We start from the raw sequence: 20,549 nt of genomic DNA, 5'->3' as shown, positions 1-20,549 counted from the left end.
CTCCTTTGCTCTGAGGCAGAGTTTTGTATGTCTACACAATCCTTGACCAAAATCTTGCCTGCTTGGAAATCTTCCAAAGAACATTCTGCAGCCTCCGTAGGTAGCCTGTCTGAGTTATAACTCTGATAAAAAAAACCCTACAGAAGCTTCTTCTAGTATTAAAACTCAAAAACTCAGCTACTAACATTATCAGTTATTTCTATTATCAGCTATTTTTTCTGATGAAATCAAATCTTCAGCTGGCCATTTTGGACAGTCTTACTCCTCTAAGGTTGGTGTTCTCTTCAGCGTGGAGGGCATGTATTTGTTAAAGCAGGTAATCAGACCGGCAGTTATTACAGATGACATCTTAAAATACAATTTATTGTGTGCTCAACTCAAAGATATTTATCAGAACCTAAGTGGATAGAGCCATTTCTGAGGATTTCATTACTTACTGTGGCATTTACCAAACAGCTTATGACATAAAAAATCTGAATCAGAGAATTTTTCTCTTTTTTTTTTCCCCAGAATGGCAACCTATATATCAACAGCAGTAAACAGAAGTTGAATTAGCTGGCAATTTATTTTTAATGTTGCTCAGGTAATAGTCAATCAGAGGACCAAATAATCTGTGTTTTATGGATTAGTGGGGATAGTTACGTATCGAAAGTGTCAGGGCACTAATACATTAATACCCTAATATGTATTAATGGCCCTGAGCAGCCTCACCTGGGGCCTCACCCACACCCTTGCCCAGGGCCCCAGGTGCCCGTTTAAGCTCAGCCTTGGCCCTTCAATCCCTCCCTGCGCAATGCCAGAGGCGTGCTGGTCTGCAGCCACTGCTGCCTCTGTGTCTGGCCAGGGACCCTGACCTGGCTTGACCCTGGACCTGCCTCACCTCCAGGGACTTGCCCGATGATGTGGACTCTTGGATGAACCCGGCTGCCATCTCGGGTCCTGCCTTCCTGAGCTGGTTGGTGAGGTCCCTGCCCAGGTGGCTACTGTACCCCGGTGGCTCCCAGCCATCCCTCATGATGCCCTGACTGAAAACTTAATCAAAAAGTTAATGATTGAATAATTGGTACAGTTAGAAATTATATATATAAATTTATAGATTAAAACACATGGTTCCAATGGGATTTTAATAACATTCCTAGAGTATGCCACAGAAGTACAGCATCTCTACATAAATTATTTTCAAATAACTTAAAAACTATTAACATGCCTTTGTGGTGGCTCTTTCCACAAAAAGTATCTGTATCAATAATTTTCTTAGATTTGTTTTGCAGTTTAATGGGCACTGTTAACAGTACCTATTAACAATGTTGTCTGTAAGATATATGCCTAGCATATATATAAACCAACTGTAATATGTCATCTTATATACTCACACCATCAAACAAAAGGATAGGATTACAACATACTTGGAGTTACTCCCTTTAGGCATTCATATTTATTTCTGGAGAGATAATATTGGACTGTTATTGCATTTCTTAAAATGTTGATATCATCTCATAAAGATTTGTCCATTTAAACCCACATTTTAACTCCTTTTTTATAAAGGAAGGCACTGGCAAACAGGCGTGCAAATAAGCTACTCTTTTCACTACTTTTATTTCGGTTTCAGTGTGGATTATAGAAACTTTTGTAAAAGAACTTGGGTGATTTCTGTTCCTAAAACAGGTTGTTTCTGGTTGCGTGCCCATGCAGCAGCTGGTGTCTAGCAGAGCAGCTCACAAGCCTCCAGCAAACGTAACACACTAACCTACTTTCTGGGCACGATCGTCATTTGCTGCTCTAGTCTGCCCAGTTAAGTTTTAAATCCTTAGAGCTGCAGTGTTTGATCACAAGGTTTGAGTATTTGGGTTTTAAATTAAGAATGACCGTATGTCACTGTGTTTTCAGTACTGTTTGTGAAATATATGGTTCTCTCTAAAATTAAGCTTTTAAAAGAAGATACAACACAGTACTTATTTGGCTTAGCACACTGACACAAATGCAACTACTTTCAGAGAGAAGCTAGACTGACTTGGAGTATCATTCAGCATGGAAATGATGGTGCCTGAGTGAAACTTTGGGCAAAGCTGAGATCCACTGGCCTCCCCTGTGATCCTTCAAGAGTTTAAGACAGCAAGTGAGCATACATGAGTATCCTTTGGTTATGTGGATTTGTCAGAATCCTGGTCAGGATGAAAATGAAGCAGTCTTACATTAAAATGTAGAAGTGCTATAATGAAATTCAGTTATGCCACAGTTAGCATATCAAAAAAGTTGTGATTTCTTTTTGTGAGAACTATCTGCACGACCTGCTGTTGTACAGCACAATATACTGCATGGTTCCCTACTCGACCTGACAATAAACGTCCTTGACTTTATTTCCTTCAATTTTTATTCCAATTTTTACCTCTCACTTCTGGAGCCCTTCTGTTAAAAACTAGTTAAGAAATGGCCAATAATCTCAAGAGACTTGTCTTTAACTTTTCACACAGTTCTTGTAAATCTTCCAAGTGCATGGCATACTGATTCTGAACTGACACATGTTCATTCTTCAGTCTCAGGAAACTTCTGATTTCCCTAAAGTTTTCTTATCCTGATTAACTCATGGGTTTACTCAAATTTTTCTTGATTGCTACTTCAAAGCTCAATGATAAAAATTGTGAATATCACTCAATCAAAGTACAGAAAAAGTATATTATGAAACCTGTGTGAAGACTACAGCAAAATATTCCTGTAACCAACACAAAGATTAGACATAAGTATTATATCTCTTTCTGTAAATCTGTCTCCAGGAGAGACAACAACAGAAGAAGGCTAAGCTTGACTTTGAGTGTCTGGATGACGTGGGCAGCCCATAGTATATGGGTTAGATAAGGAGGGCTTATATCCAGCGGTGCAGTTTGCCTTCAGCTCTTTGCATCTTGCATATGAGATGAGAGATCTGGAGATACAAGCAGCAGGTCTGTGCCAGGCACCTATCTGATACCTGGAAGATGAGTAAAAGATAGAAGCTCCTGGTGTGTGCCCATGTTTGTGCTTATTTCCTTCCAGTACTGGCAAATCCACAGCTGATATTTTTTGTTCATATATAATTGTATTTTAAAACAGTAATGAATATAGCTATAAAGTGCACAGAATTCTTCTATTCTAGACTTTTCCATTTTGTTAGGTATACAATGTGCCTCTGCTAGACTAGATCAAAAGATGAAACTCCTCTATACAGAAAACCTCAGAGATTAGTCTATATTCTAAAGTATATTTGAACCTGTTCCTGTACAGAAGCCCAAAGGTTATTGGCAGTGAACCAAAGAAACTCATGACTGGTGGATTTAGATAGTAGCTGCAAATCTGCACTAATCTCTGTTTACAATCTATGGTCTATTACTGTTGACAGATAGTAGCTTCTAAGTTAAAGGTGGTTTTTGTAGCAGTATTTACTGAAAAAAAGCGTTTAAAAACATGTATCGGGAACAAAAGACTTGCAAAAATTACCTGCAACTTTATCTCTACTTCCTTTAGGGTCTGAATGAAACAGTCGAGAACCATATAGATAAGAGTGGTTTTGGTAGATTTTCTCAACTAAGTGTGCAGTGTATTTTGTCATTCTGTTTGAGAAAGGTGTGTACTTTGGAAGTGTCACTGTCACTGTATCATAAATATTCCTTTCAGTTTGTTTCATTAGCATGCTCATTCTCTAGTTTTTCAAATCTGCACGGGAGAATCTCTGTTTTGATGTCACACAAATAATTGCATTTTGCCAGCTTTGCTTTTATATGGGGCAGATACAATCTACCACTGCAGCGCTTCGCGTTTACTATTATCTCTTCATAAAAAGATGCTATAAAGGCTTGTTATTGGTTAATTATTCTATATGCAAGAGCCAGGAAATCTGTGGTTGTGTTTTGTAGCAGTTGGCAATAAAACCTCAATTGTTCAGATATAAATAAAATCATAAACACTGACTAGGGATGAGCTGTTATGCAGTATATCTGCATAGGTAAAATCTGCAATTTTTCTTTATTATGCTTTAGGTCGTAAATTAGCGGTATATTTTTGGCATCCCCAGTTTGGACAGAATGGGGCCATTTTTGGCCAACGGGTAGCTAAAAATCAATAAAAGCTGCTTGTACTCCCTGTCCTTTTGAAGTGTAAGCTGGGGACTGACCAGCCTGGGCTGGCTGAGCCTTCCCTCGAGGGGGGCAGAAGCGCAAGGCTGCAGAGAGGATGTTGCTCCCCAATCTGCTCTGAGCCCCCAGGCCAGAGCTCCATCCCTGTAGCACCAAAAAGCTGCTTCCCAGAGGCCTGGCTCCAACGGGAGGGACAGGGCAAGGCTGTGCCTGGAGGCAACAGCCTCCTGAAGAGGCTCAGGGCACAGTTTCCAAAGGCCAAGGCTGCCCCAGCTCAAGGAAGATACAGGGTTACAGGTACTTCTGATCAGGAAATTGAAACAAAAACATTGACTTGACAGTATTTTTTTTTTTAATATTGTTAAGCAGGTATTCTTTATTAGCAGCACCCTGGGGATTCTCCCCCACAAGGGCTCCCAAGAATTAGTAAGGGACATCGGTTTACACACACAAATCATATATAGCCATTAGATTTCCTAGAAACGGGTGTCTTATGAGTTCCTGGAATTCACTTACATAGTCAAAGCATGTGTAGTGTAAAATAGGGTGAGGGTCTTTGGTGGTTAAGGGCAGAAGTAAGCAGTCTTCTTCACAGTGTTCGCTGGTTGATCTTCTTTCCTGTGAAGGAAAGTCCTGGTGCCTCCTTCCTAAATCATCAGAATCATCCTCCCTGTAACAGGGTCTCTGTGTCTCTTTGTTTGAGCCCCCCTTTATCCTAGTTTTCCTATTCTAGGAGCTGAAGGCCTTGAGTCTGCTCCCAGTGATTTACCTCGGGAGCCTGAGGAGCGTTCCAATCTGAACAGACAAGGGGACCGCAGGGAACAGTTGAGTCAGGAATCATTGAGAAACAGGTGAAGCAAAGCACGAGGAAGGCTTTTCATACATCACCTCACAGCACAGTTTAGTCTTAATAACTGTCAGAAGTTCATTTGTTTGAGCCCTTTCAAAAGGCGAGGGATGGATGGGGCAGAAATGAGGGGCAGACAGCCTGTGGGAAGGGCCGGAGGAGGCCTGGGCAGGGCGGGCAACTGGCCCCGCTGCTCTGGGGAGGGAAAGGGGAGCGCAGACGGCCCGGGGCGGGATCCCGGGGTCTCTCCCCGCCTGCCAGCGGGACGCAGGCGGCTCCGGAGCCGCAGGCCTCGCCCGGTCCCCCCACCCCATATTAGCCGCGGGGCGAGGCCCGGCCTGGGCGCGAAATGGCGGCGGGCGCCACATGCCGCCGCCTCCCCGAGGCGCGGGGCCGGGGCCTCGCACAGCGCCTGCGCGCTGGGGCGGCGGCGGGACGGGGCCGGGGCCGGGGCCGGGGCCGGTTCCTTCCCCCGCCCCGCGGGCGGCGGCGCTGTGGCGGCGGGCAGGGCGCTCGGCGGGCCGGGAGGCTTCGGGGCTCTGCGCGGTGCCGCCCTCCCCGCTCCAGCGCTGCGAGGGAGCCGCGCCCAGGCGGCGGTGAGCGCCGGGGGGGTGTGGGGGGGGATCAGCCCAGGCGCGGGGTGGCGGCCCCGGAGGGGACGGGAGGGCGATGCGGGGCCAGACAGAGACGCACGTCCCGCCTGGAGACCTTAATTCTCCCTGAGCCGTGAGGTAGTCCGAGCTCAGCAGGGCTCCCGCGTACGTGGGGCTTTCGTAAACCCCCGCCCTCGGCCTGAGCCGGGTCACAGCCCCGCGCTGCCGCCGCGGCCGCGCTCCCTCCCTCGCCTCAAGAAGGGCTGCCAGCGCCCCTGCGGGAGAGGTGACGCCCGGAGCCGCCGGGGGCTGCGCGGGCATCAGGTGAAAGAAGCTTCAAACCTCTCGGCGCAGGAAAGGTTTGACGGATTTTTGCTGTCGGTTTGTGCCCTCGCGTAAATCACGCGGCGGTCCCCGCGCAGGCGGAATAACTGGAGAGGGACGTGGCGGGGAGCGCGTCCGAGCGAGCGGGGGGCTCGGGGCCGGCGGTGGAAGCTTTTTTTCTAACGTAAAGGCTTGAAAGTCGGGTCAGCACATTTCTAGAAACCCTGTAGAAAGAATGCGGTTTGTTCGTTCGTTCGTTCTTTTTTTTTTTTTTTTTTTTTTCCCTGTCGTGTAGTGTTTGTATAAGCTGTCAAGAAAACTTTTTTTTAAAACAAAGCTGTGGAGCTTCAAATGTGTCATTTAGTGAAACGAGGGGAGTCTTGGGTGATTTTCGTAGGCTAAAGGCTATTCAGGTGGAGGGAGCTTTTTTTCGAAGAATAGTGCAGCAGTAGAACATGAATTTTGTCGCCTAAGTAACACTGAAAGTAGCAGTGCGTTTGTGTTTACTCAGTTAAAACTAATGCAAGCATGAGTTATTTTTAGGTCTCCGAGGTTTTGTCAGAAACGTACTAAAAATGTGATACATCCCTTGAGAGGCTCAGAGGCTCAGTTTTGAGAAAAGTGAGGATTGTTTTTTTTTTAAAAAAAATTTTAAAATCCTGTTCAGAAGCAAAAATGCCACCTATTAAAAGATCACTGTGCCCTAAATGAAGAAAAATCTTAATCTTGGAGCTCATCATCCTGCAGGACTAGATGTTCTGAGACTTAAGCTTTAAAATGCTTTTTTGATCTATGTTTTGAAACGTACTCAGCAATTGAATTTGAGGCTCTAATCAGGGGTTGCAACAGCTTTGCAGCGCTGCTTTTCTTGTGTGCAGCATCTGCTGTTCTCCTTCCCCAGATGGAGTCTGAATTCCTTCCCGTCGTGAGTGAGTGACCTTGATACTATCACTGAACTGTGATTTCTTAAAGACACTATGATTAACGTGACAAGGATTTCAGCTGTTAAAGGCAAATTCATAAGCATTCATTTCCAAGCGTTGGAAAGTTTAATTATTGTGATGCCCGCTTTATCACAGTGGATTTCCAAGCTCAGTTATTTGAAAGGTATTTTATTTCTCAGGAACTTTATTTCAGTTCGATTTGTTTTCGTTTGGGTGGTTTTTTACTGTCTCTATTAGCAACCTGATTTTATGGTGTTTAATTTTACTAATTCCTGCTGAGTCCTGGTGTTGAGAACTGAAAGGGGAATTTACAAATCGGAGGAAACAGTTATTACTTTGTGGCTTGAATCTGTCATATGTTGGTACTAAAACCTCTTTTTTTGCAAGTGACATTATTGCGCAGGAGGTAGTGAGCAGCTGCTGGCATAACTGAGCAGCTACTGACCACTTCTCAGAATCCCCCATGGAGAGATTTTAACATCTTAATTTTAGTGGAAGTTTACAGTTCTGTTACTGGGATAAGCTGTGGAAACGGTTATTTAACTTGCATTTTTCTGGATCGCTGTTCTTTTTTTCTGGATTCGAGTTTGAGTAGCATAACATGCAGCTGTGCAAAGTACTTGATCACAGGACTTTGAGGTCAAAGAGCGTATAGAGGCAAAAAGCTGTATAGGGTAGTGAGCCAATATTTGATGCTTTGCTTTACACGATTGAGGATGTGACTAGATTTGATAAACCCCATCGGTTATCAAAGTGTTTTTTCAACGACTGTGTTGCTTCTGTTTACCTTTGATGATAATTTGGGTAACTCTACCTTAGGCTAACAACTCACTGTTATTTGCATAACAAGCTTGTATTTGGTTGCATCTCTGATAACACTATTTTTATTATAAACATTTCTGTTTACATAAGTTGATGTGACTTAAGCTTGTGGCGTTGGACACTTAAAGGAAGCATCATTAAGTTGTACACCTGATTTTATTTTATTTTTTCAGTAACTTTTTAAATGTATCTAAAATTTTGCTACTTTTGTCTGCAATGTACAAAACTTCTGCACTGAGGGGTTCTAGGACGGGTCTGTGAAAGAAGCTTGTTTCATCAGGAGGTGATCTATGGTTAGGAGGGAGTATAGAGCTGTTACAGGTAACTTGTCCGAACCTTTGTAAAATTCAGAAGCCTGCTGAACGTTGTAGCTAGTCTTTATCGACTATGTTAATTAATAGAACTATGTTTAATACATTTCCTACTATAAAAGGATATTACTGTCCTTTTCTTAATTTTCAGATGTTATTTTATTATTAACTACTTTGCTTGCAGCCACACTGAGAAGTGTTAGGAAGAATACTGAAATCCTGAGTTCAGAACAGTTGGAAGGGTATACTTTTCCCCCTGCCACCCCATGATAGGCAGATAAAAGTTTATCATAAGGAAGAATTTGGTTATTTGGTGTGTTTTTATAAAAGCAAACATATTCTTGAGGGTAAAGCTTTGCATGATTACTTATGGTGGAAGGCACTGAAACACAAACTTATTTAGGTAATATTAAAAGAAAATAGTGTGGAGGGAGGTAGGGGATTTTTAACCTAATGCCCCTTGATGTGGTAGCTTGTGATACACTTTCCAGGTTGTACAGACTGTCAGCTGCTTCCTGGGAGCTCACAGACAGGGGGGAGGCTGCCGGCTGGTTGTTGGCTGTTGAAGGGCCACAGCTCCTGTCCTGCTCCTGGCGGTGTGATGGAGTGTCCAGGGCTGGTGACTTAAGGCTGCGGCAGGTTTGATGGTAGGAAGCTGTGCCATGTGGCCTCTGTGTTCTGATCATCCCTCTCACAGTTCCTTAGGCCAACAGACAGCTGCTAGAGAGGGAAAGAGACAGGAAAAAGAATGTTGTTTTTTTTTCCCCCGTGTTTTCCATGATTCTTAGATTACATTCATAGTTATAGTAAAGTTTGGTAAACAACACTGTCTACTAATGATAATGCAAATATTGAATAACTTACTGTTTACGTTGTGCCGTTGGCCAGTTTGGTGTAAACACAGCTGCAACACCTGTTTCACATCAGTTTTACACTTAATCTGACCTCACATTTCTATCAGTGACATGGTATTTGCGGTGTGGGATTTGCCACCTTGTGTTAAGATGCTGTCCTCAAGCTCCTTTACTACAGCAAGAAAACATATAAATTGATGTCATCGTATTTTCCTATCATTTTTGCATGGGATGTAATACAGGGGGTTATTTTTTTTTCAAAACTAATAAAGGTTTTTGTGACATTTTATCTGGACAGGAGGGGGAAGCAGACAGATGCTTGTGAGTGCCCCATGGCTGCAGCTGCCTCAGTTCATTCATTTATTGCCAATTGTAACTTGGAAGCATTCTTTAGGTAAGAAAGCCACTTCAGACTAAGTTTTGCCATTTATAAACTTAATATACTTCTATGTTGAATCTTTAAATTGCATCTCCATGTTTTGTTCTCTCAATTATTTCTCTCTCTCTCTCTCTTATTTATGTGTTCCATTATGAGTTAGAAACTGCCAGCACCTTTGCAAATTAATTTTATGTGCCATGCAGTGTAGGCAAAGGGATGGGCTGCTCGCTTCACAGAAGAACATGTAATACTTGTAGGCTGTGTGCAATACAAGGCCTCCATAAATTCTGGACTTACTCAGATGCCATCTATGACCAGAGTTACTAATGTATATCAACTTTCTAATTATGGACAAGCATGACTTCAGCTCTTAAATGTTCAGGTGTGTGAGCTGAGCAGCAACATTACGTGCACAGATTTCTGTGCTCTAGTTTGATTTTACTTTGGGATAGGGGCAACTTCTCTTGTATTTGTAATAAACACACATACTACACCTGTGTTAAACTTTACAACTATAGAGCTAATCTTAACTGGGTAGTTTTTCAAAATACGATGATATGATCCAGGAGAGTGTAAAGCTTCATGTCTCCCATCTTTTAAATAAAAATAAAAATGTTCAGCGTTACAAGGTTTCTAAAGATGTTATTACTAGTTGAATACAATACTTTGTAAACATCCTAAAGTTGTCATGTAATTCAGTTTCTAAAACTAGTTTTTCATTTCAAAAGTGTCATAATTTAGCAAGATGTGTATTGCTGTTCCCATAGCTTTCCATTAAACCATCTTCAAATACTGCAAAATAGGTGACTGAATTTGGAGGGTTTGGGTGTGCTTTCTTACAGCTGACCAAGATACTCCTTCTACTAAGATACAGGGTAGTTTTTTTCATATTAGTATATGGGAGCATATTCACACATCATTGCTATCTTTTTTTTTCCCAGATAGAGTTTAATGAGCCAAAATAGTTTGTTTACTGTCAAGATTATCATGATGCAGTAAGCATATTTTTGGAGTAAAAGTGAGTAATGTTTAAACCCAAGAATCCTTAAATTTTAAAATATTAAAGGTCATATGTAACTACTTTGATTCATGTGGTTTTGGTATACGGTGAACTGAAAAAAAATTAACGCTTCTTATCCAGGTTCTTAATTTCTCCAAGTGATAGTCAGGAATCCAGAGGCGCATCTGTGTTGCATAAGAGCACTGTTGTGATTAAAATTGTAGGTGATGCAAAAACTAGATATGTGCCAACACTTACCCCGTCCCATTAATTAAATCATAGTTTTCAGATAATAACATTTGGTAAAACTAATTTGCTTGTCACATTCCGTTGTTCTGCTTCCACAGCTGAGTTGCAGCACAGAATGTACTTTAATCTCAGTCTTTGTTCCAAAACTGAGTCTAGTCCCTCCTGTGGGTCTCTAAGACGTGACAGAACAGTTTTTATTTGGTCGGTGGCTTCGCAGGTCAGTTCATCTTCTGGGACCCGTCCCTGCCTTCTGGTTAAGGAATCCATGCACACATACAGGATGACTCAACAGTGGGATGGATGTTCAGATACCAGAAAGGTGCTGGTAACTTGACAGGACCTTCCACATTCTTTGGAGGTATGTGTGCACGTAAACCTGTCATTGAATACTACCTGGATTATATCACATAGCACTATAATTTAGTTAACTTCAGTTGTGTGTTAAAATAGATACTGGTCGTAGTTAAAGTATTCACATTTTCACAGTAAATATTAGGGCTTCATGTTTGGTAAAAACTTGATGACATGGAACCTTTTTTTGGCTTTTTGTGCCACAGTGAGTAATTTAATGTAATTTTGCTAAAGTCCTGCAATATAGAATACAAAAAATAGGAGTTCTAGGGTTATCAGTTTTACAGGGATGTAGCAACAAGACCAAGTTATGGCCACGTTCCACCAGCGAGAGCTGATCCTGCCTACGCTGTGCGTGCCCTGTCCCCATCTCTTTGTGCCTCTGGATTGAATACTCTGTGTCTGGTCCACAGCCTGCCCTGTTGGTGAAGGGAATGCCCTTATCAGTAGTTCTCAGATGCCAAAGCTTTGTGGGAACCAGGACAGCACCCATGAAGCTTAAATAAGTTTCAAATTAGAAAGTGAAAATTTTCATCAGAAAACATACATTTTTACCAAGATGTTGCAGATTTGCATGAGAATAGCAAAAGCATAGAGAAGGTTCTCAGACAACAGCATTTGCTCAATATCATTTTTCTATCTGGATTTCTGTTTTAGGAAACGGCTGAATTTGTAATTCTTCCCAAGGAGGGAAGTCATTTGACCCAAAAGGTATTTTAGCCTTTGCTAAATTTAGCAAGGCCATGAGCAAATGGAAGAGAGAGTTATGTAATGGTTAATTACTACATCCACAAATAATCCTTTGGAATGCCCATTCATTGTGTGATTTAAAGCACTCAAAAGTTGCAAAACATGGTTGTGTGGATGATAATTTGATAAAATGGCCTAGGAGCAAAATGCTTATTCATGCTGAGCTTGCATCTTCATTACATTAGTAACACTAATGTGTTGCTTAGAAATACTGCTTTGTTTTGGAGCATATTGTACTTTGTTCTCTTTGACTTGCTGCCTTTGCTTGTTAATGCAAGGCAAGTGTTTATTCAGGGAAGAAAAACTTCTGTTATTAAACATAAAGAGTGTTACTAGCTTATGCTCCTGCATATATCACCTATCACTATCATAAATGGAACTTTAAAAAGACTGAAGATTTCTGAAGACTACTAGACTAAATTCCTTGGTTGTTGAGACTATTTGTCAGGAGGACAAACAGTAGTGAAGCTGATCATACAAACAGCTCCTGATTAATTGGCTAGGTTGTTCTTTCCCACTTCTCAAAGAATCCACATGCTTTCTTTTCATGAAAATGGAGTTACACTTGTGTATCAGACACCTCATTAGCCATACAGGTCAGGTTTTGTAAGTTGGGGAAAATGCCAGATGAGTTTTTGATAGGATAGTCTGAATTTTGGCAGCTCTTTCTGAATTTTGTTTTCTCTGCAATGAATATATTATGGAAAATTTTCAGTCCAGAAGGAGCATACTCTGGGGGCTGCTGTGGAAGATTGTTCAGTAAAAGCAGATAACATGTTCTGTTTGTTCTTGAAGAATACATGGTTGCTTTGAAAATTGTAGCTTCAGACTGGTTAGGAAGAGGTAAGATTTGGCTGAACATCTAATGAGTAGGACATTTGAGAAGGGGCCTCAGCCCACTGTAAAATGAAGTGGCATTTGAAACAGTTAAGATAGTTGTTGAGAACTGACTGAACAACAGAATTCAGTCTGGAATGGACTTCAGTAAATTGCACTGTTTCAGCATGTGAAAGCAGGGCTTTTCCTTACGCTGCTCTTTTCTGAACTCTGGCTCATGTGGCAAATGTTCCTTAGTGAAGGAGATTCGTGCAGTTTGCTGTATTCCAGGGTCACTGACCTTTTCTACTGAAAACCAGCATGTGAACCTTACTTACTTTGCCCTGTTTTGATAAGTGGCCTCTGAAGTTTTTTGTTGTTAGTTGCACCAATGTTTTTCCTCTGCCTGGCATGATTTAAAAAACCAAATGAAAACAAAAAAAACAACAAAGCAAAGCAGTGGGGAAGGCAGGCAAAGCTTTTGAATCTGATTCATCTGAACAAGTCTGTTCCAAGTTCATTAGTGTTTAAAAAGGGAGTTTATGAATTGGGTTCTGTAGTTGATAAAATTCTTCTAGAAATCACGCGTAGATTACGTAGTTTGCTGAGTTTAAATTTAAACGTACACAATTTGCTACTGCTGAACTAAATTGCTGTTAAATATTTTTTTTTTTTCTACAAAGTGCTTTATATACTATGAAGTATTAACACATGAAGCTACACTTGGTAAATTAACAAACCCAAGTTCTCCAGATTCAAGTTGTACAAAATAGAAGCATCAAGAAAGAAGGTCCTTGCTAATGTCCGTGCACTGGATATCGACATACGGACATACCTTTTATCATAGTGATGTGCTGTATTTAAATTTTACTAACTTTATTATCTCTTACTGTGTTTCCACTGCCTTGTTTCTCTTCCCCCCCTAATCCTCTGTATTTTTCTAGAGACCTACTGCATGTGAGACCTTTCAGGAAACTGCACAACAGTTTGAATACGTTGGATCGTTCCAGTACCTAAAACTTTCACGATGAAGAGAGCTGGGCAGAAAGTTGTGGTTGAAAATGAAGCTCCTCGAACATCACAGAAAAGCAAAAAACAAAAAACTTGTTTATATGGCTCAGTGTTTGCTGAATCTGACTTGCATGCCTCCATGGACTGGGGAAGCCTTCCACACCATGTTATTCTGCGTATTTTTCAGTTTCTGTCTTTAGTAGATCGAGCCAGGGCATCTTCTGTTTGTCGAAGGTGGAATGAAATTTTTCACATCCCAGATCTCTGGAGGAGATTTGAATTTGAACTGAGCCAGCCAGCTACTTCTTACTTAAAGTCTACGCATCCTGATCTCATTCAGCAGATTATCAAGAGGCATGCTGATCATCTGCAGTACGTCAGCTTCAAGGTAAGTCTGGGCTGAACGGAGCCTTGTTCTGTTGCTTTCCTGTGTGGCAGCTACTGCAACAACTCATTTCCGCACATGCACACAGTTTCCCTCAATTTTCTACCCTCTTAAATTCTACAAAGTAAAGAAAGTGCTAATGTCATGCAATACAGTGCTGAAGACTGAATGATACGTCTTCAGAATATACAGAATACATAGTTTCTGTGAATCACTGGCAATCTGAGTCCTCAGCGGATTATTGTGCAGATAAGTATTTCTTACACGTAGAAGCATTTGAGGAAATAAGTTTGTGTGTATAATTTATTTACAAAATAAGGCTATACAGTGAAGAAGAATGCCTTGAAATTTTAGAACCGTGCTTTGAAAAAGTGTGGGAGTAAGGGAGAAAGATGCTGTGCCCATATATTCAGGTGATTGACAGATAAGGGCATAATTAAGTAGCAGCGAACTTGAGTTAAATAAAGGCTGTGATTGTAGTGAGAATTGCATTAACATGGACTTCTTTCACTTGAATACCTGATACAGTTTACTCTGTTTATCCAAGAGGGACCGTATTTGGAGTTATGGGTGCTTTGTTCGCTTTTTTGCAGTCACTTCTCAGAAGATGTCATAGTTCTAAGCTGTGAAGGAAAAGCAGAAAAAAGGATTGATACTAAAGCTAGGATCAACACCAGAAGCTTTTTTTCCTCGACACTGGTAGCAGTTTTACGTTCGGAGACATGATTTGGTTGCACAGCAGTTCATGGATAATCAGTTATTAAATACCTGTAACTTCTGCACTTCTTACAACCAGTTGTAATGAATTGGCTTTATAATGTCTTAATGTGACTTTTATGCTTTTTCAGCTACTCTTTTATCATCTCAGCTACTACAGAGGAGGAAGGTGAGATGAAATAGTGATTTGTCCAAAGTTAGTCATCAGACTTATAGATGAATTGAGAATCAGTTCATTAATCCAGATGCAAAGGTGTTGTCCCTGCAGGTAAATGGATTAGCTTGCTGGAGTATATCTAGGCTTTGTCAAGTCTTTTTGGCTTTAAGAGTCTAGAATTGGCATTTTAAAAAAGAATGCATACATAATGCTAGTCTGTCATACCTAACACCAATCTGGTCTGTCATAACACCAATACTAATTACAGTTGTTTGGGAAGGCATGAGGTTATTTGAAGAGAAAGCTTAGATTTAAGCTCTCTGTTCATACTAGAAATACCCAGCAGTTATACTTGGGAAAATTTTCTAATAGTAACTCTCCTGAACATTTTCTTGTCTTGAAATTTCTAATTAATGTTGCACTTTGTCCTTGTGGTAAATGCAGTCTGGTGCAGTACAACTCAGTAGGTGTGGAGCTTGCAGTCTTGGGTTTCCATGATGCTGTTGTCTTAATAAAGAATGACTTCATTGTTTTTAAATTGCTTTTATAGGTTGATAGCAGTACTGAGTCAGCTGAAGCAGCCTGTGACATCCTTTCTCAGTTGGTGAACTGTTCTATCAAGACACTGGGTTTGATTTCTACTGCAAAACCAAGCTTCATGAATGTCTCTAAGGTAATGTTCTACAAACTATAGTTAGAGTGACTTAATTCACTCTTAAACCACTTCATCTTTCTTACTGTGCTGCTATTCAGTTGATGGTAATTTTTATGAAACAATCTGTGTTTATTGGCATATCTTCCTTAATTTGTGACATCCATTAGTATTAGAGAAATAGTTAAACGCTGACTCCATTTATTAAATTTAGTAGTATTGATACTTCATGGCATAGTGGTGGAGAATAACTTAGAAGGCTCAAGTTTCCTCATTTAGAGTAAAAGATACGAGGCAATGTATTGTTAAAATATTTGGGGAATTTTTTTTCTTTGTTTACTTTCTGGAAAATGAAACAAATGCCATTTCCTTTTTTTCTGCGGATAAATTCTAGATACTTCAGACTCATCTCTGTGTCTGCCTGCCCCTGTTTTATTACAGTGAAAGGGTAAATCAGAGTGGATGAGTTAACTACTGAGTGTAAAGTTAATTTTTATCACATGCAGCAGCGTATTTTTAAACAAAGGAGATTACCTATTTTCGCATTCAAATAAGCCTTTCTTTGTTACACAAGAAAGGGGATGCCTAAGAAGTTACATTCATGCTTTCCGTGCATGCAAAACCTGAGGTTTAGATGCTGAAGTTCTGTCTGTCTTTTCGTAAGATTTTTTTTTTTTCCCTCCTTCAATTTCTCCAAACAGGCTCACTTTGCTTCAGCACTGACAGTAGTTTTTGTAAACTCCAAGTCATTATCATCAATCAAGATAGATGACACACCACTTGATGATCCTTCCTTGAAGGTTCTTGTTGCTAACAATAGCGATACTCTAAAGCTGTTAAAAATGAGCAGCTGTCCTCATGTATCACCTGCTGGTGAGTAGTGAATATATATGAAAAATGTAGCAGCAAACTATCATAAAACAATAGTCAAGATTTAGTTTGAAACAAGATACTCATAAAACTTCTAGTGCTCTTCTGAGTCTCTTAGCCAGAGGCCTTTTATTGTCCTAGTCTTGGCTTGGGACAGTTGGAAGGGGAAGGAGAATAATGTCTTTGTGTTACTGAATGATTGGATTAGTGAAGGTGGAGGTACTCCTTGCCTGAATGCATCTTCCAGAATCCCGGGGATTTTTTTTCTACCTTCTCAGCTGCTTCAGTACTTCTGATAATAGGCCTTGAGGAGGAAAAGCCTCCAACATTAGTGCAAGCTTTTAACACATGTTCAAAGGACTTGGTGTTCAGTGTTAGCTCTGTGTAAGGGCAACTGAATGTGTGTTGCTTAATGTCTGCAGCTTTGTAAAACTTAGCTAGCTACCTGGTGTTCTGGGGGAACACACATGCAAAATCCCCAACCCCTGAATCAGCTACTGGTCGGTGGGTTAAAGAAGATGAAGCAGTTGTCAGTAACTTACACAAGGTGCTGTGAGTTTAACTTACTTAGCAAAAGTGTTAACGCTTTGAAGTTACATTAACAAAACCCATGGAGTGTGTACAGATTTCAGAAACTAGGAGTGTAAGATGGAGAGTCTTTAAATTTCTGTAGTGCCCTCGTGTGTCCAGATCTGGTAGCATGAACTTGCTCATTTTACTGTTGGTTGGTGAAGGGCTCACTCCCATTAAAATACAGGGCTCGTCGGAAAATTCAGAGGGCTTTGGGGTCCTTTCTCACTTACCTTTCATGTGAAACCTTGGTGACAGGGAAGGGGAATCCTGGTTTGGTCTCTTTCCTATTTTCCAGAGTCCACAAAAGGTGATTGAATCTGTGTACTTTGTATTCCAACAGATTAAGTGCAGTTAATGCTGTTTATGTCTTACAGGGAAGGGTCTGTTAAACTAGGTTGCTGGTGATTGTTTAAACAGAATGCTTAGGTGAATGCTGAAGGAAGGTTAGGGAAGGGAACCGTGGGAACTTCAGCTGAATGTTGCATTTCAGTTGCTTCCTCAAGTTGAGGAAATTCTGCACAGGGAAGGGCAAAGAGGAAGAAAGATACACAGATGCAAGATGAATGTGACTAGTTAGACTTGCTTCTTTTACTGCTAAGTGGTTTTGGCCAGAACCCTGTAAAAGGAAGTGGATATCTAGAACTTTATGGTATTTCATGGGTTTTGGATATAAACATGAATACTTGAGCCAACAGAATGAGTACTTGCTTGAGCTTTACAGCAAACAACCGTGCTTGTATTTTCATTTTACATGAATTTACAAATTTTTGTTGCTCCTCAGGAATTCTTTGTGTTGCTGACCAGTGTCATGGACTTAAGGAGCTGGCTTTGAACTACTACATATTAAGTGATGAACTGCTTCTGGCTCTTTCAAGTGAAAAACATGTTGATCTTGAACACCTTCGCATAGACGTTGTGAGTGAAAATCCCGGACAAGTTGAATTTCACACTATTAAAAAACAAAGTTGGGATGCTCTTGTTAAACACTCCCCCAACGTCAACATTGTGATGTATTTCTTCTTATATGAAGAAGAATTTGATACTTTCTTCAGAGAGGAAACCCCTGTTACCCACCTTTACTTCGGTCGTGCAGTAAGCAAAGCAATGTTGGGTCGTATTGGCATGAATTGCCCGAGGTTAATTGAGTTGGTTGTGTGTGCTAATGGGCTTCAACCTTTGGATGATGAACTAATTCGGATTGCTGAGCGCTGTAAGAACTTAACCGCAATGGGACTTGGTGAATGTGAAGTAACTTGCAGAGGTTTTATCGAATTTGTAAAGATGTGTGGGGGCAGGCTTACCCAGCTTTCTATAATGGAGGAGGTGCTGATTCCAGATAATGATTACAGCTTAGATAGACTTCATTTGGAAGTCTCCAAACACCTTGGAAGAATGTGGTTTCCTGATATGATGCCAACATGGTAAATTCTCTACATTTGTGGGTAAAAATGGTAGAATCAGGGTATTGCTTTCTATGCAAATAAAGAATTTAAAAATGGAATGTGAAAACTTTTTTCCGGATTTGAGTTTTTCTACCTTAAGAACCTCTAGTAGTGTAACAGCAAAACATTCTAGAACGTCAGTGGTATATTGAAATAGAAAATAGATTAAGTGTACTTAACACTTCTGAAAGTCTGTCTGTGGCTTACAGGTGCTTCAAACTTCAGTGAACTTTGGCTTCGCTGAGCTTCAGTTTAAATGTTCGTTCACATCAAAGTTTTTTTGGGTTTTTTCATGTCTGTTTAGTCTTTCTGATGTAGTCAGAAGAGGACTAGAGAAACATTTTTTCTTTAGCAAATCTGTGCGAAGTTGGATACAACTTGGAGTTCAGTATTATTTGTTGTGATGTTTTACACAGCTGTTTTTTCAAAACATGTTGTAAAAGCTTGTATATTAAAATACTTGCACTGGCCCAGGTTACTCAAATATAATCTTATCTTAACCTCATGCCAGTATATTAATGTTGTGATAAATAAGCTTATGCTTACAAAAAACAACTTTCCAGTTTTAAATTGCACTTTAAGTAATTTTGTCACGTTAGGTAAACTGTAGAGACTGTGTTACACAGTATGTTGTATTTCTGTTTTATACATCGAGTGGGTGGGAAAGAGACCTTACTGAAATTAATGAATTTGAAGGTTTGTATGTAGATTGATTTCTTGGGTGAATGACAAAACACTTTGGAAATTGCTAGAAGGAAGAACTTCTGGATTTGGGAGAGTTCAAGTCTGTAATCAAAGACTGATGTCTGAATGCTGTTCATGCTTTCATTATTAAGAGATAAGAAGGATCTCCTCAGTGGTTAGTGAGAAGGAAGGATCAAATGAATGCAGTTGTCTTTGATCACTTTCTCTGTATAATCAAGGATTTAGAGCACTTAAATTATTTGCCTGTTAGAGGCCAAAATGGCCTGTAAAATCTTGCCTGTATCTTGCAGAGCTGTGCTGTAAGCCCCGATTTCTAGAGTAAGGGTTGTTGGAGATGATCCTGAAATTTTTAATTCAGGACTGTTTAATACTTGTAGCTGTGAATTGGGTTTTGAGGAAGAAGATATGTTTTTTTATTTATTTTCTTTAAAGGGGAAAGGAATGGTGAATTGATGTGAATTAGAGTATGTATTTTTGTGTTGACATTTTGCACATTGTAAACGGAAAAGCATTGTATACAAATTTTGCTGTAATTATTTTCATGCTGTGGTTGTTTTCTTATTTATGAGTCTACATTTGTTAGTGGTATTTGTCACATCGGATAAATGTCAGTTTCTTCCTTCTTTACTGCAAAAATAATAACATCTAAGGGGTTAAGCCACTGTTGTCTTGGACAGACTGGTTCCCAGTTGCAAGTTGAAGGATTTAAGGTAACATATAAAGCCTGTCTCAGTCAGTGATGGGTTAGTTAAGGAGCATCTGACTCTGGTTACTAGCACCGTTCACCCAAGCACTTGCTTCTGTAATCAAGAGGATTATAATTGTCTTTTCAACAAAAGACTGGAATGTTTCTAAGCAGTACTTGGTTTAAGATGTGTGGTTTGCTTTAAATGTAAATGTAATAAAGTGATTTAATATGTGCACTGATACTAGGTTCTTATCCATCTGTTACACCACGTCCTGTTAGGCAGAGGTCTGTCCTGTTAGAAACCATATCCTTGACAAACCTGGGGAGAGGCAGGGGAAATGTTTAACTCTTGGATTACAGCAAATTAGTCATTGTCATCTCGTGTTCGTGCCTCAAACCTGGGAATTTTTGACATGCTGAAACTGTAAAATGGCATGTGGACACATCTTGTAGGTGGTGGGCAAGTCCCAGCGTCCTTTCCTGTCTCTCTGGCTGATGAAGCAGCATTAATGAAGTATCAAACGCTGGTGGGTGTGTACAGAAATACAGTTCAGGAGGAAACTGTGAAAATGCTTTGAATATTGTCCCTTTCTCTGTCCCTCTTACTAAAGCAGCTTTTCCATCAAGCCATAATTGTTAGCTTGCTCCAGCTCCAAGCTTCTAGAAAAATAGGCCTGCGTTTATTAATATTGTGATTTTTGATGCGATTTTTTTTTTTTTTTGTGCGTTCACTCTGCTAACTAATCTTAACAGGTAGGACCTATTGATACTTGAGTGAATAACTAAACGTTAACAGAATTGATACATCAGTCTCAATGCGAAATACTTCACTGGTAGAGTGAGGAGCTAATTTTAATTGAAACCTAACTTCTGACATAAGGTTAATGTTGAATTTTGTAGTTTTAGTGTCAGATTTGTTCAGTGTCATGTGTTGATGCTATGTACGTGCATTGTGCTTTGGGGAGGAATGTCCAAAACACTGCCCTGAGTAAAGCAGCATCAG

General features: G+C 40.4%; 1 protein-coding gene across 3 annotated transcripts; it reads left to right on the top strand.

Moving 5' to 3' along the window:
- Positions 1–5,405: 5,405 nt before the first annotated feature.
- On the top strand, positions 5,406–19,785 carry LOC141965059 (F-box/LRR-repeat protein 21-like). Of its 3 annotated transcripts, XM_074916150.1 has the most exons (8): positions 5,631–5,905; positions 8,439–8,594; positions 9,100–9,195; positions 10,647–10,787; positions 13,291–13,745; positions 15,167–15,289; positions 15,970–16,141; positions 17,493–19,785. In XM_074916150.1, the coding sequence occupies exons 5-8, from the start codon at positions 13,374–13,376 to the stop codon at positions 18,134–18,136; spliced, it is 1,311 nt and encodes a 436-aa protein (XP_074772251.1). In that variant the 5' UTR covers positions 5,631–5,905; positions 8,439–8,594; positions 9,100–9,195; positions 10,647–10,787; positions 13,291–13,373; the 3' UTR covers positions 18,137–19,785. The 3 variants fall into 3 exon arrangements, with proteins under 3 accessions (XP_074772249.1, XP_074772251.1, XP_074772250.1); XM_074916148.1 differs by lacking the exons at positions 5,631–5,905; positions 8,439–8,594 and adding an exon at positions 5,406–5,549; XM_074916149.1 differs by lacking the exon at positions 8,439–8,594.
- The last annotated feature ends 764 nt before the right edge of the window (positions 19,786–20,549 follow it).

Source organism: Athene noctua, chromosome 12 (assembly GCF_965140245.1).
Source record: "Athene noctua chromosome 12, bAthNoc1.hap1.1, whole genome shotgun sequence".
Lineage (NCBI taxonomy): Eukaryota > Metazoa > Chordata > Aves > Strigiformes > Strigidae > Athene > Athene noctua.
The sequence above is the reverse complement of the archived record's forward strand: the minus strand, read 5'-3'. Positions and strand labels throughout refer to the sequence as shown.

Excerpts from the sequence above, each read along its gene's own strand:
- LOC141965059 (XM_074916148.1), top strand. The coding sequence starts at position 13,374 with ATGAAGAGAGCTGGGCAGAAAGTTGTGGTTGAAAATGAAGCTCCTCGA. Across the intron at positions 13,746-15,166 it reads TGCAGTACGTCAGCTTCAAG|GTTGATAGCAGTACTGAGTC; the intron begins GTAAGTCTGGGC and ends TTGCTTTTATAG. Across the intron at positions 16,142-17,492 it reads TCCTCATGTATCACCTGCTG|GAATTCTTTGTGTTGCTGAC; the intron begins GTGAGTAGTGAA and ends GTTGCTCCTCAG.